General features: G+C 38.5%; 2 protein-coding genes across 7 annotated transcripts in view; one reads left to right on the top strand and one right to left on the bottom strand.

The window, feature by feature from the left end:
- Positions 1-27,368, top strand: part of SAP30 (Sin3A associated protein 30) — a 45,425-nt gene that overhangs the window by 13,457 nt on the left and 4,600 nt on the right. For 3 of the 6 annotated variants that reach the window (XR_014326325.1, XR_014326326.1, XR_014326329.1), the window contains 3 exons: positions 16,264-16,436; positions 22,984-25,611; positions 25,943-26,235. The gene's annotated coding sequence lies outside the window, so the exon portion shown is untranslated. Of the gene's footprint in view, positions 1-1,533; positions 1,598-16,263; positions 16,437-22,983; positions 25,612-25,942; positions 26,236-27,368 lie in introns of those variants that run through there. The other 3 variants (XR_014326328.1, XR_014326327.1, XR_014326330.1) reach the window with 3 other exon arrangements.
- Positions 747-4,840, bottom strand: SCRG1 (stimulator of chondrogenesis 1). Its single transcript, XM_082842790.1, has 2 exons — positions 3,798-4,840; positions 747-1,416 (listed from the first exon to the last, which is right to left on the bottom strand). The coding sequence occupies exons 1-2, from the start codon at positions 4,037-4,039 to the stop codon at positions 1,362-1,364; spliced, it is 297 nt and encodes a 98-aa protein (XP_082698916.1). The 5' UTR covers positions 4,040-4,840; the 3' UTR covers positions 747-1,361.

Genomic DNA, 27,368 nt, shown 5'->3' with positions numbered 1-27,368 from the left:
AAATCATATACTATGTTGATAAAACAATATATTTGAGTTTTTTTAAAACAATTCCACTTCTTCATGCCTTTTTGTAGAAGTCATACTATTTGAAAACATGTTCTGACTTATGTTTTTGCAGCTTTTAAGAGGAACTGAATTCTGATTACCTCAAAATTGTTTTGTTTAGCCCAGTAACACCTATTGAACACTGAAACTGTTCTGGGTGTGGTCTCGAGAAACAGATCAGGGACCTCCAAGGATGTATTTCAGTGAAACAATGTCACTGTAACTCAAAATGGTTATCTCCTAGATTTACTACAAGTGTGGTGCTTCTCAAACGTTTCCCCACAGCAGTACTTTGTATAGCACCCTACACTTCTCCTTTGTAGCAGCAGGCTTCACATTTATAAATATTTGTAATGATTACAGTTTTGTTAGAATACAAGTTCCAAGAGGAGAAGTCCATCTTATTCATTACTACATCCCCAAATCTTAATAACAGCTGGCACTTAGCGAGTATCTAATAAATTTTTATAGCATGAAGGACTTTCTGAAATTAATTCTGTTGGCTACTCGTCAGTACACACCTCCAAAGGTGTGGAGCATAGTCCAAAACTGCCTCTAACACCCAGAAAATATCTTTGGAGGCATCTGTTTTATTTACCTTTAAAATTCATGTGACTTTAAATTCTGATCCATTACATGTTTCTTTTAATGTGTTTTGTTATTCCCAAGAAAAATGGACACGTCAGGGGTATGTAGCATAGTTTTAAGGATACAACTATGTGAGTGTTTTGGAACTGGAACTGTCTTCAAAGTCTGTCTTGAGTTTTAGCAAATACCTTAAACTTGAGTTAGCATCTGAAAAGTGGGTTTAAGAATACTTATCTTGATGGTTTTGTGGTTTTTTAAGACAGCAAAATGCAAATGTGCTTAAAGTACTTGGCATACATAGTATATACTCAAATATTGGCTCCCTTTCCCCCTCTTACTAGAAAACTTCTAGTTTCCCTTCCGAGAACCTCAATTTATCTCTGGTTCTTTTCATTAAGTATACATGATCTGTCAAGAACTGAAAGTATTCTCCATCTTTGAGCCAGGGTTATGGCTCTTCCTCTGAGGGACAGAATTCTTTTACTGAGCACAGTGAACACCTTGTAGATGAAAATTTTCTAGTCAAAAATTTTAAACAATTTCCACAGAGAAAAATTAAATGGAATTTTTATTACTGCTAATTTAACACAAGTTTACTTAGGCAAGTAAGAATTTATAGAATCTGTGCTTTATTGCACTGCATAGGAACCAGAAATACAGCTACACTGTTAGAGTGTGGTTTGTGGGGAATTAAGAATGGTGTTGTCTGGAATACAGGATGATTCTCAGTGATTGTTGCAAGGAATCACGAAAGAGATCTTTGGTCCAAAGAAGACATCTCTGAAAGAGAGCAGAACATGAATTAAATCCAGCTGAAAGTTAAGATACATGTTAGACTTTTCTGAGCAAGAAATGGACGGTGATTTCCAGGATTTCAGATACGGCTATTCTTTTTAGGTGAATAAAGTACAAAGAGAGTGAGTGGGAGGACTTTTGCCACAAGAGCAGCAAAGACCAAGAATTTGCCACAAGAGCAGCAAAGACCAAGAAGGTAATCAATTCTTCTACTTTCCCCCATCTGCCATGGACGTTATGCTGTCGTTTGTCTATAAAGAAAAGGAAAGATTGGGTGATTTCAAAACCTTACAAGCATACCAAAATATTCATTTCTCTGATATGGGTGGGGATAGGCCATGAAGTTTAAATCTACAGCTAAGAAACAGAAGATTAAAAATTGGTTGGGAAGTCAATAAGTAAATTTCTAGGTTTTATAGGGAAAGGTGAAATTTTGAGCTACTCAACTCTATCCACTCTTGTTGGAAAGATCACATAAGGTGATGTATAATAAAAATGCACGGTATAATATAAAATTGTGTATATGTGCAAGGTAGTATTATGATTATGGCTTATTAGAAATATACTTAGCATGCAATGTACAGCATGATGACTGTAGCTAACACTGTTGTATGATATATTTGAAAGTTGCTAAGAGAATAGATCCTACAGGTTATCACAAGGAAAAAAGATTTGTAACTATATGAGGTGATTCGTGTTAACTAAACTTATTATGGTAATCATTTCACAATACAGTTGACCCTTGAACAGTGCAGCGGTAAGGGGTTCTGAGCCTCTGTGCAGTGGAAAATCCGTGCATAACTTTACAGTCAGTCCTCCATATCTGTGGTTCGACATCCGAGGATTCAACCAACCATAGATGGGATAGTACTGTGGTATGTATTATGTTTAGTGAAAGAAATTTACGGATAAGTGGACCCATGCAATTCAAACGTGTGTTGTTCAAGGGTCAGCTGTATATGTATATCAACTCATTGTGCTGTACACCTTAAACTTATACAGTGCTGTATTTAATTATATTCAATGCAACTGGCAAAGTAGAATGGCAAAATAAAATTTGTGTTTATAGGCAAAAAAAAAAAAAAGAAATATACTTAGATATTTGTTGCTACTGGGAAAACTGTAACCCAAACTCAGATAGAAATTATTTTCATATATCCATACTTCTAGCTCATCCATTAACAATGGATAATCACAAAATTATATCATAAAGTAAGTACATTTCAATAAATTAGTTTCAAGTCTTACAAAAAAGTAAACATGATATTTTAATATTAGATGGCGTTTCATTTATGTAGGAAAAGTTAAATCATTTTATGGAATCAGTTAACTTGAGCTCTTGATATCATTGTTTAATCAAGTGATTCTCAAATTTTATTTTGCATCAGAATCACTTGGAGGGTTTAAGCCATAATTGCTGTGCTTTCTCTCCATTGTTTCTGATTCAGTTGCTTTGGTCTGGGGCCCAGGGATGAACTACGTTTTTAACAAGAACTCAGGTAATGTTGAAGCTGCTGTTCTGGGAACCATACTTAAGAACCAACTGGCTTGGTAGAAAAAATACCCAGGCCAAATCAGAAGACCTGTGTTCTAGTCTCAGTGCTGATATTAGCTAGCTAAGTGGGATAGTGGTCATTTTACCTCTGTACACCTTTCTTTGATAAGATGGTTATATCTGCCCTTTCTAGCTCACAGATTTCTTAGAAAAATGAAAAATATGATGATATGTTGAAAGTAATTTGAAAAAGCTGATTTCAATATGAAGTAGCCAAGATCATAGTATTTGAGCTTCCTCAATAACCAGGAGAAGATTATTTTAAAATCAAGAGCTATAAATATTTATTGATCTACCTTTGTATTATACTTAAAATACATCTACTTTCCAAGTCAGTGGACAGTCTCTATTCAGTTAATTTCTGGTTAACTCATACATAGAGCTAGAAAGTTTTTCTTTCACCATTACCAAACTTTTCCATCCAGTTACTTGATCTGTTTGGGATCTTTTATCTAAAGCCTTCTATTAGTTTTCAAATTAGTTTAAGATGTCAGCCTTGAAGGTGACTTCAGCTACCAGATTTTTTTGTGTGTGTGATTAAAAATCAGATAGGAAAATTAGAATTTAATAGATTGGAGTGTTATTAATTTCCTGTATCTCATTTAGTTTTACTAAAATCTGCCAGACTCGGTCTCTTAAATGAAAACATTCATTTCGGTACATATGGTGATGATCCTAAAAAATAGCTGAGATTTGAACAGGGTTTTACTGAAAAGGGTGATTAATTTTAGCACACTCATTATGAAGGTGTCTTAAAGAGTTGTTGTACATACACTTCACAGCAATATGTTTTGTGATTGCATTTCCTTACTTTGGGCAGCAGAGCAATTCACTGAAGTTGCAGTAACAGATCATCTCACATCCCTTCCCATCCCAGAAGTGATCCTGGATGTTTACATCAATCTTTGTCAGGTCAGCTACTCCTTCTGGAAGATTGTGACAGTTGCGATCTTTCAGTATCTTTCTGTAGCAAGAGAGGCGGTTTGCAGGCATGGCTTGGACTCCTAGCAGCAAAGTTAGTCCAACGGTGACAGCAAGTACTATAAATTTCATTTTGGCTTTTGGCCCTGAGATAGAAGAAAAAACAAAATGTATCAGTGTTTATATGTTTGTTTGTTTGGTTTAAAGATGGAATTCATCTGAACATAAAGTCCTGCAGCATTCTCATAAACTCTTGAATAGAAAGAGTGGGCGTTGATTTTTTCTACTCTCTTTGAATGTCTCTCAAGTTTAGTTTTATGACCACCTACAATAAAAATCACTTAGAATATTTGTTAAAAATGACATGCCTGAGCTCCACAAAGAAATATTGAGTGAGAGTTATGTGAGGGAGGGGGAAGGGAGATAGTGGGAAGAGCCAGAATCTGTGTTTTTAAGGACCCAAAGTCATTTTTTTCAGTATATTCAGTAGAGAAAAACTGCTTTTTAAGGTGATAAAACTCAAGTAAATTTCTGGAACAAATAACATCATTGTGTACAGTGATTCTTGACCTTGCATATCCAACAACATTGTCCAAGAATCTGGGTCCAACCCTGACAGAAACAAAAAGCCCAGTTATCCTGACATTGACAGATTATATTCTATAGAGATATTTATAGTTAAGTTTTTAAAACTTTCAGAATTATTTTGGGGACCCATTTTTGTTGCATATTTTTAGTAATTGTGAACTCTTCTCCCACATGGGTTACATTTTAGCCTCAGTTGAAAACAGAGGCTTGAATTCCCCATAAGAGGCATTTACCCTGTTCTTGAACACCTACTGTGATGGGAAACTCATTGTTGACTAAATCCATATATTCCACTGATACAGTTCTAACGTTTCCCTTACTGGAAAATATTTTTCTGTGGCTTCCACCCACCAGTTCTAGTTTGAACTCTTGGGGTCATACCGCAAGTCTAATTCCTCTTTCAGGAGATAACACTTTAAGTATCGTATCTGCATACAACTATAGAATATGCATTATCTATTGAATCAGGTTTTTCTGGCTTCCATGTTAAACATGAAGAAAATGGAGGCTCTTGTAGTAAAGGAAGACTAGCAAAATAGTTGGAGGAACCAGAATCAGACTCCACAGCCATTCAGATTTCATCTTGTTGGCAGGTGCTGAAGTGTCTTTCCTACCTCTGGAGTATTAAAAAGGGAGGAAGAGGGCTTCCCTGGTGGCGCAGTGGTTGAGAGTCCGCCTGCCAATGCAGGGGACACGAGTTCGTGCCCTGGCCCGGGAAGGTCCCACATGCCGCGGAGCGGCTGGGCCTGTGAGCCATGGCCGCTGGGCCTGTGCGTCTGGAGCCTGTGCTCCGCAGTGGGAGAGGCCACAGCGGTGAGGGGCCTGCGTACCCCCAAAAAAAAAAAAAAGGGAAGAAGACAGATATGTATATTGTACGATGAAAGAAAACAATATTGTTGAAAGGAAATTTTACTATGAAGTTTTCAGTGATTAGATGCACCTCAAAGGTCAGTTATTTTAGGTAAGACAATGGGTTCAAAAAAAAAAAACTTAGTTATTTTAGAGCAGTTTGGCTTACAATAAAATGGAAAGGTAGCTGCAGATTCCCATGTACCCCCCTGCCCCACACATGCACAGTCTCCCATGTTATCAACATCCGTCACCACATGGTACATTTTACCAAGGATGACCCTACATTGACACATCCGAATCACCCCAAGTCCATAGTTGGCCTTCGGTTTCATGCCTTGTGTTGTACATTCTATGGGTTGGACAAATGTGTAATGGCTTATACCCATCATTTAAATATCACACATGGTATTTTCACTGCCCTAAAGGTCCTCTGCGCTCTGCCTATTCATCTCTCCCCACCAACCCCCAGCCCCACAGCAACCACTGGTCCTTCTTATTGTCTTCATAGTTTCACCTTTTCCATAATGTCCTATGGATGAATCACACAGTATGTCAGCTTTTCATACTGGCTTCTTTCATTTAGTAATATGCTTTTAAAGTTCCTCCATGTCTTTTCATGGCTTGACAGAGCTATCTTTATTTTTTAGCACTAGATAATATTCCATTTTCTGGATGTACCACAGTTTATTTATCCATTCACCTACTGAAGGACATCTTGGTGGCTTCCAAGTTTTGCCAATTATGAATAAAGCTGCTGTAAACATCCTCATGCAGGTTTTTATGTGGACATGTTTTTAACCTCTGTGGATAAATACAAAGGAGCATGATTGCTGGATTATATGCTAAGATTATGTTTAGTTTTGTAAGAAACCATCAAACTGTCTTCCAAAGTGGCTGGATTATTTTGCATTCCCACCAGCAAGGAATGAGAGTTCCTGTTATGCCATATTCTCACCAGCTTTTGGTGTTGTCAGTGTTGTGGATTTTGGCCATTCTACTAGGTGTGTAGTGGTCTCTCATTGTTTTAATTTGCATTTCCTGATGACATATGATGTGGAGCATCTTTTCATATGCTTATTTCATCTGTATATCTTCTTTGGTGAAGTGTCTGTTAAAATCTTTGGCCCATTTTTAAAGTCAGGTTGTTTGTTTGCTTATTGTTGAATTTTAAGTGTTCTTTGTACAGTTTGGATAACAGTCCTTCAGCAGATGTGCCTTTTGCACATATTTTCTCCAAGTCTGTGGCTTATCTTCTAATTCTCTTAATATTTTCTTTCAAAGAGCAGGTGTTTTTAATTTTAATGAAGTTCAGCTTATTTATTTTTTCATATATCATGTCTTTGGTATTGTGTCTGAAAAGGCATCACCAAACCCAAGATCATCTAGATTTTGTCCTATGTTATCTTCTAGGAGTTTTAGAGTTTTGTACTTTACTTTTAGGTCTATGATCCATTTTGAGTTAATTTCTTGTGAAGGGTGTAAAGCCTGTGTTTATATTCATATTGGGCCATGTGGATGTCTGGTTGTTCCAGCACCATTTGTTGAAGAGACTGTCTTTCACATTGTATTGCTTTTGCTCTTTTGTCAAAGATCAGTTAACTATATTTATAGAATTCTATTTCTGAGCTCTCTATTCTGTTCCATTGACCTATTTGTTTATTCTTTCACCAGTACCACACTGTGTTGATTACTGTAGCTTTATTGTTAGTCTTAAAGTCAGGTAGTGTCAGTCCTCCAACTTTGTTCTTTTCTTTCAATATTGTGTCAGCTATTCTGGGTCTTTTGCCTTTCCATATAAACTTTAGAATCAGTTTATCAATGTCCACAAAATAACTTTCTGGGATTTTTATTGGGATTGTATTGAATCTGTACATTAAGTTGAGAAGAACCGGCATCTTGACAATATTGAGTCTTCCTGTCTCCATGAACATGGAATATGGAATATCTTTCCACTTATTTAGTTCTTTGGTTATGTTCAACAGTTTTGTAGTTTTTCCTCATACAGATCTCGTTGTATATATTTTGTTAGATTTATACCTAAGTATTTCATTTTGGGAAGGTGCTAATGTAAATGATACTGTGTTTTTAATTTGAAACTCCACTTACTCATTTTTAGTAGATAGGAAAGCAGTTGACTTTTATATATTAACCTTCTACCCTACAACTTTGCTATGATTTAGTTCCAGTAGTTTTTTGTTGAGTCTTTTGTATTTTCTACATAGACAACCTGTCATCTGCAAACAAAGAGAGTATTATGTCTTCCTTCCCACTCTGTATACTTTTTGTTTCCTTTTCTTCCCTTACTGCATTAGCAAGGACTTCCAGTATGATGTTGAAAAGGAGTTGTGAGAGTCAACATCCTTACCTTGTACCTGATGTTAGTGGGAAAGCTTCAAGTTTCCCACCATTAAGTATAATGTTACCTGAAGGTTTCTTTAGACAGTCTTTATCAAGTTGAGAACATTCCCCTCTATTTTTAGTTTACTGAGAGTTTTTATCATGCTTGAGTTGAAATTTTATCAAATGCTTCTCCTGCATCTATTGATATGATCATGTGATTTTTCTTTTTTAGTCTGTCAATGTGATGGATTACATTAATTGACTTTCAAATGTTGAACCAGCCTTGCATACCTGGGATAAATCCCACTTGATTTTGGTGTATCATTCTTTTTATACTTGTTTGGATTCAGTCTGCTAATAATTTGTTGAGGATTTTTGCATCTATGTTCATGAGAGATATTGGTCTGTAGTTTTCTTTTCTTGTGATGTCTTTGGCTGGTTTGGGTATTAGGGTAATGCTGGCCTCATAGAATGAGTTAGGAAGTATTCCCAATGCTTCTATGCTTTGAAAGAGATTGTAGAGATTTGATATACTTTGTTTCCTAACTGTTTGATAGAATTCACCAGGGAACCCATCTGGGCCTGGTGATTTCTGTTTCGGGAGGTTATTAATTACTGATTCAATTTCTTTAGTAGATACAGATCTACTCACATTATGTATTTCTTCCAGTGTGAATTTTGGTAGATTGTGTCTTTCAAGGAATTGGTTCATTTCATCTAGGTTATCAAATTTGTGGGCTTTTCCTTTATTATCCTTTCACTTTCCATGTGATCTGTAGTGATGTCCCCTCTTTCATTTCAGATATTAGTAATTTTGTGTCCTCTCCTTTTTTTCCCTTAGTTAGCCTGGCTAGAGGCTTATTAGTTTTATAGATCTTTTCAAAGAACCATCTTATGGCTTCATTGATTTTCTGTGTTGATTTCCTGTTTTCAATTTTATTGATTTCTGCTCTAATTCTTACTATTTCTTTTCTTCTGCTTACTTTGGAGCAAATTTAATTTGCTCTTTTTCTAGTTTCCTAAGGTAGAAACTTAGATGATTGATTTTAGATCTCTCTTCTTTTCTAATATATGCATTCATTGCCTTCATAAATTTCCCTCTATGCACTGCTTTTGCTGCATCCTCCAAATTTGGTAAGTTGTGTTTTCATTTTCATTAAATTCAAAATATTTTAAAATTTCTCAAGATTTCTTCTTTGACCTATGTGTTATTTAGAAATGTGTTTAATCTCCACATGTTCTTGTTTTCCAGTTATCTTTCTGTTATTGATTTCTAGTTTAATTCCACTGTGGTCTCAGAGCAGACCTTGTGTGACTTCTTTTAAATTAGGTAAGATGTGTTTTATGGCTCAGAATGTTGTCTATTTAGGTGAATGTTGCAGGTGAGCTTGAGAAAGACGTGTATTCTACTGTTGTTGGGTGAAGTGATCTACAGATATCTATTATATCAAGTTGATTGGTGGTGGTGTTGAGTCCAACTATGTCCTTTCTGATTTTCTGCCTGCTGGATCTCTCCATTTCTGAGGGAGGGGTGTTGAAACCTCCAACTATGATAGTGGATTCATCTACTTTTCCTTGCAGTTGTATTGGTTATTAGCTCGTGTAACCTGATACACTGTTGTTAGGCAAGTATCTGTTAAGAATTGTTATGTATTCTTGGAGAATTGACCCCTTTATCATTATGTAATACCCTTCTTTATCCCTGATAACTTTTCTTTGATGTTTGAGCTGTATGAAATTAATATAGTTCCTCCTGCTTTCTTTTGGTTATTGTTAGCATGATGTATTTTTCTCCATCCATTTACATTTGATCTATATGTGTATTTATATTTAAAGTGAGACAACGTATAGTTGGGTTATGCTTTTTTTTATGGTTATATTCTTTTAATTAAATCTTTAATTTTATGTAAATGAAATAATGATTTCAGATAGGTCTACCTATCCTTCATAAAATGAAGCAAATCTAAAATCCTTTTAACATACTAATGGTAACTCATTTTCATTGATTAAAGTTACATTTGATTTACTGATAGCTAATATTCATGTCATCATTTTTGAAATCAGAAATAAAATTATGTGTGTACGTGTTCTCAAAGAATAATATACTAGGTTTTATTTTCAGAGATTTTTGAAATGAACTTGAAGATATTTTAAAGTAAGCAAAATATTAGAAAGGTTTTGCTATATTCCACTGAAGCAGTAAGGGTCATGCTTTTTGATCCATTCTGACAACCTCTGTCTTGTAATTGGTGCATTTAGATTATTGATGTTCAACATTGACATTGATATAGTTAGATTAGGATCTACTATGCTTATTATTGTTTTCTGTTTATTGCTATTGTTCCTATTTTTCTCTTCCACTCTTTTTCTGCCTCCTTTTCTGGCTTCAATTGAGCATTTCCTATGATTCCATTTCTCCCCTTTCTTAACGTATTAGTTATACTTTTTCTTTTTTACTTTTTCAGTGGTTGCCATAGTGTTTGCAGTATTCATTTATACCTAACCGAACTCTGCTTTCAAATAATATTATAACACTTCACAGTACAGTAATGTGAGTACCTTATAATAAAATAATTCTAATTCATTCCTCTCATTCCTTGTATCATTGCTGCCATTAATAAGCATATATATCTATACATATATATATCTTTATCTATATACACATATAACATAGATAGTTGAATACATTGTTGCTATTATTGTGAACAAACTGCTACCTCTTAGATCAATTAAGAATAAGAAGAATAAAAGTTTATTTTACCTTCTCTTATTCTAATTCAGTGCTTTTACTTTATGTAGATCCAAATTCCTAACCTATATTATTTTCCTTCTCTTGAAAGAACTTTTAACATTTTTCACAAGGCTGGTTTACTGGCTATGAATTCTCTCTATTTTTGTTTGTCTGAGAAAGTCTTTATTTCTCCTTTACTTTTGAAGGATAATTTTGCATAGTACAGAATTCTAGGTTGGTAATTTTTTTTTCAACACTTTATTTCACTCCACTCTCTTCTTGTTTGCACGGTTTCTGAGAAGTTGGATGTAATTCTTTTCTTTGTTCCTCTGTAGGTAAGGTGATTTTTCCACCTCTGGCATCTTCTAGGGACCTTTTCTTTATCTTTGTTTTTCTGTAGTTTGAAAATTATGTCCCCATGTGTAGATTTTTTTTTTTTTTTTTTTTGTGGTATGCAGGCCTCTCAATGTTGTGGCCTCTCCTGTTGTGGAGCACTGGCTCCGGACGCGCAGGCTCAGCGGCCATGGCTCACAGACCCAGCTGCTCCGCGGCCTGTGGGATCTTCCCGGACCAGGGCACGAACCCCCGTCCCCTGCATTGGCAGGTGGACTCTCAACCACTGCACCACCAGGGAAGCCCCCATGTGTAGATTTTTGACATACGGTCTACTTGATGTTCTCTGAATTTCCTGTGTCTGTGGTTTGGTTTCTGAAATTAATTTAAGTAAATTATCAGTCATTATTGTTTCAAGTATTTTTTCTATTCCTTCCTCTCTTTCTTCTCCTGGTGTTCTTGTTATGCGTGTGTTACACCTCCGTAGTTGTCACACAGCCCTTGGAGGTTCTGTTTCTGCTTTTTTTTCAATGTTTGTTCTTTTAGACTTTCAGTTTTCAAGGATTCTATTGACCAGTCCTCAAGCTCAGAGATTCTTTCCTCAGCTTTGTCCAGTCTACTAATAAGCCCACCAAAGGCATTCTTCGTTTCTGTTACAGTGTTCTTTTTATCTCTACTATTTATTTTTGGTTCTTTCTTAGGATTTCCATCTCTCTGCTGGCATTGCCCATCTGTTCTTTCATGCTGTCCACTTTATCCATTAGACCCCTTAACATATTAATCACAGGGTTGTTTTTATGCATTTTAAAATTCTACTGTAATAGGTATAGTATCATTAATTTACATTTAATATTTTGCATGCTACATACATTTAAATAGGATATCCCTTTCTAATCCCCATCTAGTATCAGGAAAATGCTTGTAAGTTTGTTCTACCTTGTTGGTAATGGTATACATTTTAAGTGGCATTGGGCATCCCCCCCACTCCAGTCCATCATCTTTAATCACAGTTGTTTTAAGTTCCTTGTCTCATAATTCGAACATCACTTCCATGTCTGGTTCTCATGCTTGCTTTATCTATTTGTCTTTGATACGACTTGTAAATTTTTCTTGATAGCCAGATACTATGTACCAGGTAAAAGGAACTGCTGTAACTAGGCCTTTGGTTATGTGGTGGTGAGATATGAAGGGAGAGGAAGCATTCCATGGTCCTGTAATTAGGGCTTGGTCTTTTAGTGAGACTGTGCTTCTGGGCTGCGAACTTCACAAATGTGTCTCAGTTCTTTCCTCTCCCCTTAGGTAGGACAGGATGGCTAGGTGGGCTGGAGTTGGGTATTTCCCTTACCCCAGATCAGTCGGGCTCTGATAATATTCCAGTTGATTAGGCTCTGGTTCACTAGTTTCTCCCAAGGGCAGACCTTGTTAAGAAGAACAGAATGTTCTGACATATTTCAAGAGGGTTCCTTTCCCACCACCTGCCAGAACCTTGTGGAGATTTTTCTCAGTATTCACGTAGGAGTAGAATAGCTGGTAGGTGTATGTTTTACGTTTTAAGGAATTGCTAAATTGTTTTTCCAAAGTGGTTGTACTATTTAAAATTTCCACTAGTAGTCCAGTTTGTCCATGTCCTCTCCAACACTTGGTATGGTCAGTCTTTTTTATTTTTTGCCATTCTAATAGCTGTCTCATGGTTGTTTTATGTTGTATTTCCTTAATGATTAATGGTATTGAGCCCCTTTCATATGCTTTTGTTCATCTGTGTATCTTCTTTGGTGAACTGTCTGTTCAAATCTTTTCCCATTTTAAAAAATTGGGCTTGAGTTGTGAGGGCTCTTTATATATTCTGGACACAAGTTCTTTATTAGATATAATAATATCTAATAGAGATATTATTTATTAGGGCATGGTCTTTTAATGAGATCAAGCCCTAATAAATAGGTTTTGCAAACATTACTCTTCATGCATGGCTTTCCTTTTCACTTTCTTGACAGTGATTTTAAAAGAAGCAAAAGTTCTTAAAATTAATGAAGTCTAATTTCTCAATTTTTTTAATGGAATGTGCTTTTGGTGTCATAGCTAAGAAATTATTGCCTTACCGAAGGTCACAAAGTGTTTCTTCTATGTTTTCTTCTAAAGTTTTGTAGTTTTATGTTTCACATTTAGTTTCGTGGTCCATACTAGTTTTTTTTGTTTTTTGTATATACTGCATATGGATTGAAATTCTTTTTTAGGTTGTTTTTTCAACTATGGTTGTCCAATAGTTTTAGCACTATAAGTTGAGAAGACTATTGTTTCTCCACTGAATTGCCTTTGCATCTTTGTCAAATATCACTTTTTAATATACGTGTGGGCCTGTTTATGGACTCTGTTCTTTTCCATTGATCTATTTGTTTATTTTTATGCCAGTACTACAGTTTTGATTACTGATGCTTTGTTGTAATTCTTGGAATTGGGTAGAATTATCCTCGAACCTTTGTTCTTCTTTTACAAAGTTGTTTTGGCAATTCTAGGTTTTTTGCAGTCTATTATGAATTTTGTTATCGGCTTGTCAATTTCTACAGAAAAAGCCTGCTGGAACTTTGGTTGAGATTGCATTAAATCTATAGATAAATTTGGAGAGTATTAGCATCTTAATAATATTGGACCTTCTGACCTCTGAACATATTTTTCCATGCTTTTATTTTTACTTTTTGTGGCTTTGTATTTCAAATGTGTTTCTTATAGACTGGCAGTCTGTAGGTTGGTCTTGCTTTTTTATCTAAACTGACTACCTCTGCCTTTTAAGGGGAGTGTTTAGACCATTCACATTTAAGGTGATTATTGACATGGTTAGATTTAAATCTGTCATAATTTGTTCTCTATTTGGTCCATCTGTTCTTTGTTTCTTTTTCCCTCTTTTTATGTGCTCTTTTGGATTAACTGAAATTTTTTTATAATTTCACTTCTTCTGTTGGCTGATAAGCTGTTATTCTTCACTGTGCTATTTTGATGATTGATTTAGGGTTTATATTATCTATTTTTACTTATCATTATCTTTCTTCAAACGATATTATGATGCTTTACATTAGTATAAGAACTTTACAATAATATATTAACATTTCTCTCCTCCCATCCTTTATGCTATTATTGTTATATATTTTTTATGTATATGCTATAAACCCCAAGTATATTATTTCATTTAAACAGTCATTTAAACTTCAGGGATTTCAATAACAAGAAAAAATATTACACGTTTATCCATGCAGTTTCTATTTCTAGTGCTTTTCGTTCCTTTGTGTAAATTCATATTTCCATTTGATATCATTTTCCCTATACCTGAAGGATATCCTTTAATATTCTTATCATGTAGGTTGGCTGGTGATGAATTCTTTCAGCTTTTGTATGTCTGAAAATGTCTTTATTTCACCTTTGTTTTTGAACAAAGGTTATAGTATAACAGGTTATAGTATGATAGGTTGGCAGTTTTTTTCTTTCAGCACCTTAAGGATATATCTGTTTTTGTTTTTGTTTTTGTTTTTTTTTTGCGGTACATGGGCCTCTCACTGTTGTGGCCTCTCCCATTGCGGAGCACAGGCTCTGGACGCGCAGGCTCAGCGGCCATGGCTCACGGACCCAGCCGCTCCACGGCATGTGGGATCTTACCAGACCGGGGCACGAACCCGTGTCCCCTGCATCGGCAGGCAGACTCTCAACCACTGCGTCACCAGGGAAGCCCGATATATCTGTTTTATTGTTGCTTTTTAATTCTAACATGTATCAGTTCTGGGTTGGTCTCGATTGATTATTCTAATTATGAGTTATGTTTTCCTGCTTCTTTGTATGCCTGGTAATCTTTGATTGGATGTCAGAAATTTATAATTTTGCCTTATTGGATGCTGGGTATTTTTATATTCTTATAAGTATTTTTGTGCTTTGTTTTGGGATGCAACTAAGTTAGTCGGAAGCAGTTTGATCCTTGCAAGTCTTGCTTTGATGATTTGTTAGGTGGTTCCAGATCTGTTCTCAGTCTAGGGCTAATTATTCCTCACTACTGAGGCCATTCCTTCTCTGTGAGTATTCCTGGCCTTTTGAGTACCAGGCACTCTGTTCTCTAATCCTTTCAGATAGTCCTCCTCCCCTCCCCGCTTCCATAGTTCCCTCATTTGCATACACTAATCAATTTTCTGCCAAATACTTGGGTGGGGCCCTCTGCAGACTCCAGGGTTCTGTCTCTGTGTATCTCTCCTCTCTCAGGCACTCTGTTCTGTGGTCTCCAGCTGCCTTGGTCTCCCTGACTCTCAGCCCCATTTCTACAACTCAGGGAGTTAGTTGGCTGGACTCTATCTGGGTTCCCTCAAGGCAGTAGACTGGGGGAAATTGTAGGGCTCACGTCGCTTGCTTCCCATCTCCCAAGAATCAGTGTTCTTCCTTGCTTGAAATCCAGTGTTTTGACAAAGATGGTTTCATATATTTTGGCTGTTTTTTGTTGTTTCAAGGAAGTGGGCAGATCTGGTTCCTGTTACTGCATCTTGGGCAGAAGTAAAGCTTTCTATATCACTCTCACTATTTGTAGCTATTTTGGGAGGAATATGAAGGACAGATACCCAAATCTTACAGATTCTGAAAATGAGCTGTGTGGTACTCTGTTGATTTTAACACAAGCCAAATTCTCAGAAGTATGTTTCTCCCTTCTTCTACTCTCCCTTCCCCAAATTGAAATATGGTTCCTCTGATGTGCATCTCTTAGATAGGGTAAGTGGCTATTTGTCCCAGAATTCAACAAATAAGACCCAGTATGGTTGCACAGGAGCCATTCATTTAGGCTGCCCTTCCTACTTCTACAATGGTGCTTGTAAACTTTGTCCTCGATGAAAGAGGCTGCTGAAATGTAGCCCAGAGTCGCTCTCTAATCTTCAGGCCCAAATCTTCTTGTACTTCCTCTGCACAGACCAGCATCAACCCAGCAAGGATTTTCAGGAGAAGAGCAGCCATTGCTGGGAAGGTGGGGAAGTGAGCGAATAGTGCTAATGTGCGGGTCACTGATCAAGCTATTCAGCAATCACATGAGAGAGAGGAGAACAGGAGCAAGCTGCTTTTACTTAGTTTCACTTAACAAATGTTTTTTAGTGTTTCATTTATGCCAGGCACTGTCCAGAGTGCCAGGAATACCAAAGGAATTAAGGAAAATATCAATAACTAAACCCATCCTCTTCCAACAACTCCACTTTCTTTGAGTCAAAGCTAAAGTCATTGCAGTGACCTCCATATGCAATCTGGCTCCCCATCACCTCTCTGAAATCATCTACTCTTCACCTTGTTTGTTCTGTTCCAGCTGTTCCTCAAAAATGCCATATGCATTCTTGCCTCAGGGCCTTTGCACTGGTTATTTCCTCTGCTTGGAAAGCTCTTCCTCCAGATATCTGCATATCTAACTACCTCACCTTCTTCAAGCCTTTGCTCCTCAATAACACCTACCCCACTGTCCTATTTAAAATTCTGTCTCCACTTACCTGCACCCCTATGTTCACTGCAGCGCTGTTCACAACAGCCAAGACATGGGAGCACCCTAAGTGTCCATCAACAGAGGAATGGATAAAGAAGGTGTGGCACAGATATACAATGGAATATTACTCAGCCATAAAAAAGAATGAAATAAAGCCGTTTGCAGCAACATGGATAGACCTAGGGATTATCATACTAAGTGAGGTAAGTCAGACAGAGAAAGCCAAATATCATAGGATATCACTTATATGTGGAATCTAAAAAAATGATACAAATGAACTTATTTACAAAACAGAAACAGACACAGAAAGCAAACTTATGATTTTCAAAGGGGAAAGGTCGGGGGGAGGGACAAATTAGGAGTTTGGAATTAACAGATATATACTACAATATATAAAATAGATAAAAAAACAAAGACTTACCATATAGCACAAGAAATTATATTCAATACCTTATAATAACCTATAATGGAAAAGACTCTGAAAAAGAATATATATGTGCTGTACACCAGAAACTAACACAACATTGTAAATTAACTATACTTCAATTTAAAATTTTTTTAAATTAAAAAAATAAAACTCTATCTCCTCTTTCAGATTCTCAGTCTGCCTTACTTGCCCTGGTTTTCCATGGCATTTATAAACCTCTAAATTATTATAAAATATTCTTATTGTGTCTCCCCAAACTTGAATGTAATCTCCAGGAAGGCAGGGTTTTGTCTGATATGTATCCAAGTACGCTAAACAGTACCTGGCATGTTAGTGAAAGAATAAATAATATATCCTAATCTTTAGATGCTTATAGCCAGGGAAGGAGGAGTTTCTCAGATTACTAAACTCAATATCTAGTTGCAGAGAACTATTTATGCCTGGAAGAGGTTAGTGAGCTACCAAATCCTTAAATTTGCATGTCATCAGGTACTACTGTTTTAATTTAATTGTATTTAATTTTTTCTAAATAGTTTGACTTTAAAATGTACTTCCCAATTTCTTTTGTTTGCTTGCTTTTTGTCAAAACTAGCATTTATTCTGGCCTACTAGCTCATACCTGACTTAAAAATATATGTTTCGGGCTTCCCTGGTGGCGCAGTGGTTGAGAGTCCGCCTGCCGATGCAGGGGTCATGGGTTCATGCCCTGGTCTGGGAAGATCCCACATGCCGCGGAGCGGCTGGGCCCGTGAGCCATGGCCGCTGAGCCTGCACGTCCGGAGCCTGTGCTCCACAACGGGAGAGGCCACAACAGTGAGAGGCCCGCGTACCGCAAAAAAAAAATATATATATATATATATGGGTGTGTGTGTGTGTGTGTGTGTATATATATATATATATGTTTCTGTGTATGTGTACCTTTATCAGAAGATTCAACAACAAACATCACCTGGCTTTTCTCTAACCCCTCTCACCAGATTCCTATCAGAAGGTGGGGTGTATGGGGAGGAGTTGGGAAGGGAGCTGTAAGCTCTTTTTAATCTTTTTGCCCTAATGCGATAGAATTTTTCTGTTATTTTAGGTCTTTGGCATATTTCTTATCTTTTAGAGCTTTGATCTTCAGAGTTTTTTTTACTATGTAACCATGTTCTTATTTTTGGTAATCTATCTTAATTTTGTCTATTCCTTGTGGCCTTTGGACAAAGTCATGCATTTAGACAATCTGGCCTCGTATTACCATTCTTATATTTCCTGCATTGAAGTGTAGTTTGTTCTTAAGCTCACTTCATGACTATTAATGTCTTATGCTTTCTTTCCATCGGATGGTTCTAATGAGAGCTGTAATCCTAGTTGGATATATTTTTTTAGAAAAATATCAATAATTTTTCTAAAAAAAAGTAATAGTTTAAACATGGAAAATAGAGAAAAGCACAGATAGAATAAAATTCAACTGGAGTGTCAACATGGAGAGGGCTGTTGTTAACATTTTGTGTGCTTCTTTTTGATGTGCATTGGGGAGGGTGTTAAGAAGGAGAAATTGAGATGGCCAGGGACAGTGGGAAACTCTAACATTTATGTTTGGGGGTGCTGGTGGGGGAGAGGTACGTCAGAAAAAGAAGTTGAAGTTGATTGAAGAATGAGGTGAGGGAAAGAATCCAGGATGACTCTTAGGTTTCTGACCTGAATGGTACTGACATTTACTGACATGAGCTGAGGATGAATTGCAAGGAGTCGGTCTAGCGGGGGGGATCTAAGGGTAAACTTTTGGACAAGTTAATTTTCTTTCCTTCCAGTTTTATTGAGATATAATTGACAAATGGCACGGTAGAAGTTTAAGGTATATAGCGTAATGATTTGATTTACATACATCATGAAGTTATTATCACAATAAGTTCAGTGTACATATATCATCTCACACAGGTACGAAATAAAATAAATATATATATTGCTGCATATATAGTTTACTTTTTTCCTTTTGGCCTTAACATTCTTGGCTGATTTGCGTTGATAATATGTATAAAGAAGATAACTAATGAGAACCTGCTGTATACACAGGCAACTCTACTCAGTACTCTGTGATGATCTAAATGGGAAGGAAATCCAAAAAAGAGTGGATATATGTATATGTATAGCTGATTCATTTTGCTGTACAGTAGAAACTAACACAACATTGTAAAGCAACTATACTCCAATACAAATTTAAACAAACAAAAAAGAATTTGGACAAATTAATCTGAGATGCCTATCAGACATGAAATGAAGATTCTGAGTAGGCAGTTGAATGTGAGTCTGGAAGTCAGGGCCAGAAGTATGAATTCGAGAGTCATCGGGATATTTATCGATAGTATTTATAGCTGTGGGACCGCAGGGTAGTGAGTGCAGGGTGGGAAGAGAAGAGGGGAGGGATGGAGACCAGGACCAGCCCATGTACGGGGACTGGAGGAAGAGATGCCAGCACCGAGAAGGCAAGCAGGGTACCTTCCCCTCCTCCTGCATCTCTCAGGGGCCTGCTTCCAGGCTGGGCTCACAGGAAGCATTCAGAAAGCATTTGCTGAAGGAAGGAACAAGTAAATTGCTGGAGAAGTAAGTGGGTATGTTGCCACACCATGCGCTTTTCCTGGCTATGTCCAGGCCAGAGTACAGAATGATGTCTCTTGTCCACCTCAGTCACGTACTGGGATGGAAAGTTCCACACCAGGCAAGAACTCCCTGGTAGTCTTTTTTTTTTTTTTTAAACACTTTATAAATTACATGTTTGAACTGAACTGAAGTCTTCTCTTCTTCCTTTACTTCAGTGCACATAAATAGCTTTAACTATTATTTGGCAAGTGGGGAAATGCCTGAACCAGTATGTTACCATGATACATTGGTTTGTTTTTTCATTAAAAGACACCGACCTTCATCCTTGGCAGTCCATCAAGACCATATATTTTTCAAGTGCCAACAAGAGTGAAATGACTTTGACCAATTCGAAGCAAATTGCTCTGTGTTTTTCCCCTCTTTCTGTTGAAGTAGATGCATTTAAAATTCCTCCTGAAGTACATCCAAATTACAACAGAAAACAAGGCTAAAAACTGAATATCTGAAGGAATAACTAGAGATCTTTAGATAGTTACCAACTGGTTTTTTTGGATTCAATTTTATGTAATTAACTAATGTTGTAAGATACCATTCATATCCCAATAGTGGCATTATTTTTAAAAGACCACTGCAGAGGATACAGAACTATGAACAAGATGTTTCCAATTAAGCAACAAATCATTGTCACCGTCATATGGGTAGGGCATTGCAAATTTTGGTTGTGTGAGGGTATTTGGCACCAGCAGGCTTTTGAATGGTTGGAGTTAAGTGGAGACTTAAAAAGAAAAAGTATCTCATTTAATGGCCAAAACACAGCTATGTCGCGAAAGCGTTGAGGCCTTTATGCTGCAGTGCTCATGCAGACAGCTGATGCCAGTTCTGGAAACTGGTATTAAGAGCAGTGAGATGAAACAGAGTTGATGAGTTAGAAAGGGCAGCCCATTTTCAGATTCCTTTCATAACACAGCCAGAAGGAAGCAAAGGGTGCACAAACAAATGAAAATTCCAGCTCAGAACTTGACATTTAAAATATCAAAATTATAGTTGGAAGAGATTAAAACTGCTGTCCAGTCGTGGTGTTTTTCCATTCATCTTTGCTGGTGGATGAAAATAACTATTATTTTTAAAATTCCCACTCTCTGTACCAGAAGAGTTTTGTATTAGAATGACTGAGGGCTGCAGTGAAACTTCTCACAGTGTAGGTTAAAGGAAAAGAAGTGGTAGTAGAAGGTGGATAAGCCTTCCAAACATCTTTAAAATAGACACCATCAGCCCCAGTACCCAAGAGACCTTCATCAGTGGTAAAACAAAGTCCACGTCCTCCCTGAAGGTGGTCTGCCTTCAAGCACCTCAGAGAATGATATGAATATGCAGGCTTGCATCATTTTAACTATTTCCTGGCCATGAGAAATCATCATCACTGGATAAAAGGACCAGCGTTTGGGAGAGCTTTACACAGTCTATGTAACTAAGTCAAGGAATTTTAAAGAGGAATTTTTATAAGCCCCAAAGGGAAAAAGAGTTCCCTGTATTGCAGCAGTACAGACACTGTGTTGTGTTCCACGGTGGGGACACCAAGGATGAATTCCGTGAATTCCCTCTTTGTCTCACACATTTATACCAGTTTCTTTTTAGGAATCAGGATTTTAAAAAATTTGTATTGGAGTATAGTTGCTTCACAATGTTGTATTAGCTTCTACTGAACAGCAAAATGAATCAGCCATACATATACATCTATCCCCTCCCTTTTGGGTTTCCCTCCCATTTAGGACATTACAGTGCATTAAGTAGAGTTCCCTGTGCTATGCAGTATATTCCCATCAGTTGTCTATTTTATACATTGTATCAATAGTTATATATGTGTCAATCCCAATCTCCGAACTCCTCCCACCCCACCCCTTTCCCCCTTGGTATCCATACATTTGTCCTCTACATCTGTGTCTATTTCTGCTTGGCAATTAAGGTCATCGATACCATTTTTCTAGAAGGAATCAGGATTTTTAAAAGCAGAAAACATTCACTTTCTTAGACATTGCCATTAAACTTTACATAAAGTAGGAATACAGAGATAACAGCTACTGCATTGAAAAGGAACTTGTGTACTTCATCAACCTCGCGTAGTCCTGAGAGGTGGAATGCTGGAGCCGGATTCAGGGCAGACGGGGGCTTTAACAAGGAGCAGCAGTGAGGGAGCTGCCTCATTTTAAGTCCCCAATTAAATGCCTTTCCCGTTAAGGAATGTACATTTTCTATTGTCCTTTAATCTGATTCTTTTCCTCTAACCTGGGAAAGCATCATCTTTCTCAAAGTGCACACATCACCTCTTCAGAGACTCTCTCTGCCTCTCTGTCCTTCTCTTCTGACTCAAGACACAAATACACTTCTGCTCTAGTCTATAGCAGTAGTTTGCAGTAGAATCAATGACATAAAATGATTCTTAAGGAAAAAAAGTCCATACCCTTTTTCTTCTCCTTTCCTTTGGTCTTCTTGACAGAGGAATCTTCTGAAATGCTCCAACTCACTGGGTGAGTTTGGGCAAAAGGAGAAGAGAGGAGGTGCTGGAAGGAGGTTACAAACGGACCTTTGTCTGCCTTGTCGCCCACCAGCCAGGACCGGGGAGAGGAGGGGGGGCGGGAGACAGGGCTGCGAGACCTGCCCCCAGACGCTTCCAAACCAGGCGAGTGAACCAACAGCTTCTCTACCAAAGTTTGAAATAGCTTGTCTGGACAGGAACCTCAGGGAGGCGGACTGTTAGAGCAATAAAATGTAGGACCTGAGGGATTTAAAGAGAACACAGAGCTCTTCTTCCCTTAAGAGAAGTGTGTGTGTGTGTGTGTGTGTGTGTGTGTGTGTGTGTGTGTGTGTGTGTGTGTGTGTGTGTGTGTGTGTGTGTGTGTGTGTGTGTGTGTGTGTGTGTGTGACGGAGAGATAAGGACAGAGAAAGCAGAGGAGAGGGAGGGAGGTGGGAGGAAGAACGGCTACTGTGATTCAGGAAAGGCTGGCTTTGCACCTCCTCCCCTCTCACAGTTTCTTTGTGAGTTTTCACCAAGTTTTCCTCACCATCTAGATCTCTTATTTTGACATTTTGGTAGAAGGTCTATCCCATCTCACCAGCTTCTCACGCAAAGGGTCATTATCCGTCACTGGAAAGCAAAAAATAAAACGACCAAGAAAGAAATCTATTCTGTGCCTCAGAAATAAAGGCAAGAAAGGAATTTCACTGTTTTGAGCAAACTGAACTGGAGTTGTAGCATCTGTTAACTATCCTTTAGTTGTTGTTTTAATTCCATCTGGAGCAGAGTCCCAGGAGTTAGAAAGATGATAACAGAGCAAGATTATCTAGATGGAGAACAGGGGGTAATCCTGGTTGTATTAACGAGGGCATGGTGGTGAAGGAGAGGTGATAACTTCGGGGATTACAGTGGTTTCCTGCGGCTGGAATGGGGGCTGGGGGGGGTGGGAGGAGATAAAACAGAGGAAGAGAAAGGCAAGTTGATGAAGTACCTCACATGCTGTGCTAAAAACTGTGGATTTATCCTGAAGGTCAATGGAAAGATCATGAAAACCATCCTTTCTAGGATGAACCCACTGACTGCAGTGTCAAAGGAGGACGGTGTGGGAGGGAAGAGTCTAGAGGCAGGGAGGAGGGTAACCCAGAAGAGAAGATGGTCAGGAAGCAAAACTGAAAAGATGTGGTGACCAGTTGGATTTTCTTTTCTTTTCTTTTTGTCTGTGCCCCGCAGCACGTGGGATCTTCATTCCCCGACCAGGGATTGAACCTGTGCCCCCTGTATTGGAAGCGCAGAGTCTTAACCACTGGACCATCAGGGAAGTCTCCGCAGTTGGATCTTTATGTTTAGGGTACGGGTAGTTGAGAAAAGGGGAGATTCTGTTAACTTTCGAAGGTTTGGACCTTTGGATGGATGATGCCGTTACTCATCTCGGAAAAAGAATAAAAAAGAAGAGTAGTTTCGGGTGGAGCAGGAGTGGAGAGAGGAGGGTGGTTAGTCTGTGAACGTGGAATTACTTGAAGGAGCCCTGGGTGTAACTGGGGATGTTTAGTAGGCGGTTGGCTAAATGGACTTGGAGCTCAGAAAAGAAATACGAGCTAGAAAATCAGAGTTTATCCGCTAGTCAACTAACCATCAACTAAGTAAGTGATCGAGTTATTCAACTAAATAATAGTTGAAGCCATGGCTGTCCCAGTTAAAGAAGCTGAGCCTGTACTCTGGGTGCCAGGCAATTCACACGTCTGAACTCATTCACTCTTCCTTATGACCCCATGAAGTCGGTCCGCGTATCGGCCCCACTTTATAAGAGGGGACACGTCGGAGATGTCAGGAAACCTGCCCAGGATCACACACACGCAGCCTGCAGCCTGCAGGTTCTGAGTCTAGTGCCCACGCGCTTCCCCACGTGCCGGGAATGGACTCCAAGCAAGAAGAGAACTGGGCTGAGGTCAGAATCACAGGGGCCACTGGCGTTAAGGGATGAGCAGAGAATGGGAGTGGTAGAAGAATTCGGAGGGTTGGCATGGAAGTCAAAGGAAGGCGTTTCCAGAAGGGAGGTGAGTGGAACGACCTGCTGACAGCTGTTCTAGGGAAGCCATGTGTACACACCCTGGGATGGAGGAGCACACAGCCAAGTGAAGACCTGCAAAACCAGACTCAGTCAGCAGCCTGAGAGAGCTCGAATCTCCAAGCTCCACTTCACTGAGGCTGGAGCAAGTGGCATGGGATCCAAGAAACAGGTGCGAGACGTGTGTGCAGTTGACTGCACATTCCCTTGGCATGTTTATAAATACGTTCCCTGTGATGCTTACTACAGAAAGCTTATGCCACAGAGATGGTTAATTTATTTGTATGACTTAAATGTATAGAAATAGGTGAGTATGAGGAAGAAAGTGGAAACTGTTCAGGCCTCAGTCCATCTGAAGAGCTGTCCATCTCGATTACCCAGTGCTGACCTAGCCCAGAAGTGCAGTGCCAACACATACTGACTTTCGTCTTCCTCTTATTTCCCTGTTCATCTAATGCTTCTTTATTTCCCTGATTACATTGCTCATTTTGTTTCCTTGTATTTAATCCATAGTTGTTCAAAATAGTTGATTCCCTTTTATAGTCAGCAATATCCAAATCCATACAGTAGGCCTGGCATTGTGTTTCTTACAGGCCTGCTTCAGGGTGTTACTGTCCATTGCCTCCAGATCATGTTCCTAGTCACTCAGGAAAGATTTCCCCTCAAAACCACATTTGCATCTGGGCTTTCTAGTCCTTTGTTATGTCTCAAACATTTACTTATCACTGGCTGGACTCCCATCATTTCTAGGGAGAATTATTGAACACTGTTAAACTAGAAACATCTGTAACTCTTCAACCTGATGTCCATGGCACAGAGTTGCCCATTTGGGAAGCAGTTGAGTTGCAAACCAAGGCCTGCAATTAGAGAGGTTGCCGTTGAGACTTTTTTTTCCCTAATATTGCAATATTTATTTATTTATTTGACTGTGCTGGGTCTTAGTTGCGGCATGCGGGATCTTTCAATTGCGGCATGTGGGATCTTTAGTTGTGGCATGTGGGATCTTTTAGTTGCAGCATCTGGGATCTTTAGTTGTGGCATGTGTGGAACTAGTTCCCTTACCAGGGATCGAGCCCAGGCCCCCTGCATTGGGAACGTAGAGTCTTAACCACTGGACCACCAGGGAAGTCCCGCCCTTGAGACTTTTAATTTGGGGCTCAAATTTTTAAAAATCTGAAACCAGTATTTGTTTTCTTGTATATGGAAACTTAAGGCATTTTGTTTTATTTTGTTTTTTCCTGATGGCCTGTTACTGAGACCTCTTGTTGAGCCCTGGTTTATGTTGCTCTGGAGACCATCTGTCTCTTTGAGACCAGCTCTGGAGCTTCCCAGAGTAAACTTCTCATGTGAGGTGGGTAAGCCCCCAAATTAATGACAGAGCCAATTCATGATATAGAACTTAAGCAGCTATGTTAAAAGTATGGGCATTAAATTTGAAAAGCGAGCTGATTAGTATTTCCTAAAAAACAAGCAAACAAATGATAACAACAACAAAATCCTTCCAATCAGAAGTCTCAGGAGATGTCTTAGGTATAAATAATTGTACACATTGGACATCTTAAGCTTGTGAAAAAAATAAGAACACACATAAACTCTTCCCCTGATTTCCACCTGAGAGCTCATGCATGTGCCCTGATTTAGAATCTGCTGCTTCTCTGTTCCCTAATTGACCCCTTTCTCCTGTTTCCTTCAGGCTTAAATCCTGGAGTTGCTGAGGGTAGGGTGTGGAGAGAAGCAACAGCGGTTTCAACCTTCGCAGGCTCCTCCCAGGAGAGAAGGAGGACCTGTTTTATGTGAGTATCCTTAACAAAAGGAGTTTCAAAATAATGACGCTAATGGAAAACTAATTCACAGTATGTTTGTTGCAATAATAATGAGCTACAGACAAAATCGCCTTTTAGAATGTCTTTAAAATCTTCCATCCGTTAAAAAGAAGTTGTTAACCTGTTTTATTAACTTATTTTTGAACTCAGTACAAGGATATTCTTTTTGATTAAAACTATTTAAAGCTTCCCTTAAGATTTCCTCTGAACCTGGAACATTTGTGCTGAGAATGGTTTTTGCAACTGGGTTGAAGAAGGTAACCTCTATTACCCAAACTTAGTTAGCTTTCTGCCTTTGCAGTGACACTTAGGAAAACTTACTCTACCAAGGAGCCTCCAGTGAAGCCCTTGAGGAGACAGCATTATTAATCACCAAGGGGCTGTCACCTACGATGTCAAGCAGATGCTGCTGCAGCTGTAGGAAGGGACCTGCTTCCCAGAGGCCCTCGTACTGGAATTAGGATGCACTTGGGAACTGGCAGGATGCCAGACAGGCAGCCGTGGCTGTAACGGGGCTCATGGCGGGGATCTTCTTGCTCAGAAACTTGTCATCAGAAGAGCAAACACATGGCCTCCTTTACCTGGACACGGACAGTAAGTCACACTGGGGGCCTGGGACTTGTTCACAGCATTGGCATGTAGAGGTCGTGAGCACCCTGACAAACCTGATCTTTATTTTTTTGTTTTGTTTTTTGTTTTGAACATACTAACTTTTTATTCAGTTTGTTTCACAATAATGATAGTAATCTAATAGTGAAATAGTTTGATACAATAGCAATCAACGTTTGAAGTATTTTATGTTTTAAAGTATGGCTCAAGGAACACCCATTGCTTAAATGCGCTTAGACATAACAAGACAATATTTTTCTATTGGCATCATTGACACCTATGAACAAAACCTAATAGATAGATAAAGGTTTAACCTTCCTTTTCTTTGGTGGCTGTTGAGAGACTTTAAAAGAACAGATAACTCATTTCAACAGGAATCTGCTACTGATATTAACCTCTACATAATCCCTAGCTAAGACGTGGAATGCCAAAAACAAACTTTTGTTAGCTTGACCTCCTCCACCCCCTAACAATACAAGTTATCCCTAAACCCATGTTTTTATTTTAGATGTATTGATCTTCTAGTATAAGGCTTGGCCTTTTATTATTTTTATTTTTTAAAATATTTATTTATTTATTGGCTATGTTGGGTCTTAGCTGTGGCACATGGGATCTTTTGTTGTGGCACGTGGGCTTCTCTCTAGTTGTGGCACATGGCTCCAGAGCACGTGGGCTCTGTAGTTGCGGCACTTGGGTTCCCTAGTTGTGATGCACGGGCTCAGTAGTTGCAGCACACGGGCTTAGTTGCCCCCCAGCATGTGGGATCTTAGTTCCCGACCAGGGATCGAACCCGCGTCCTCTGTATTGGAAAGCGTATTCTTAACCACTGGACAGCCAGGGAAGTCCCAAGACTTGGCCTTTTAAATACCAAATGCAATCAGTGGCCAACAACCTGACTCCTTCTGGAGAGTGAGAAGAAAGCAGAACGGAGAAATTTCTTTGAATTGTTTGGTGACTTTTAGCAAATTTAAAGAGGTCAGTAAATCCTGAGGCTTGGAGCTAAACCTACTGGTAAATAGTTAATTACATTTCTTAGACACTACAGTCTTTATCTTGTGATGAACCTGACCTTTAAATATCATAGAAATAAAGTCAGAAAAAATGGACCTCCAGAGAGA

Source organism: Leucopleurus acutus (genome assembly GCF_964270905.1).
Source record: "Leucopleurus acutus genome assembly, chromosome: 7".
Taxonomy (NCBI): domain Eukaryota; kingdom Metazoa; phylum Chordata; class Mammalia; order Artiodactyla; family Delphinidae; genus Leucopleurus; species Leucopleurus acutus.
This window is presented reverse-complemented; position numbering and strand designations above follow the sequence as displayed.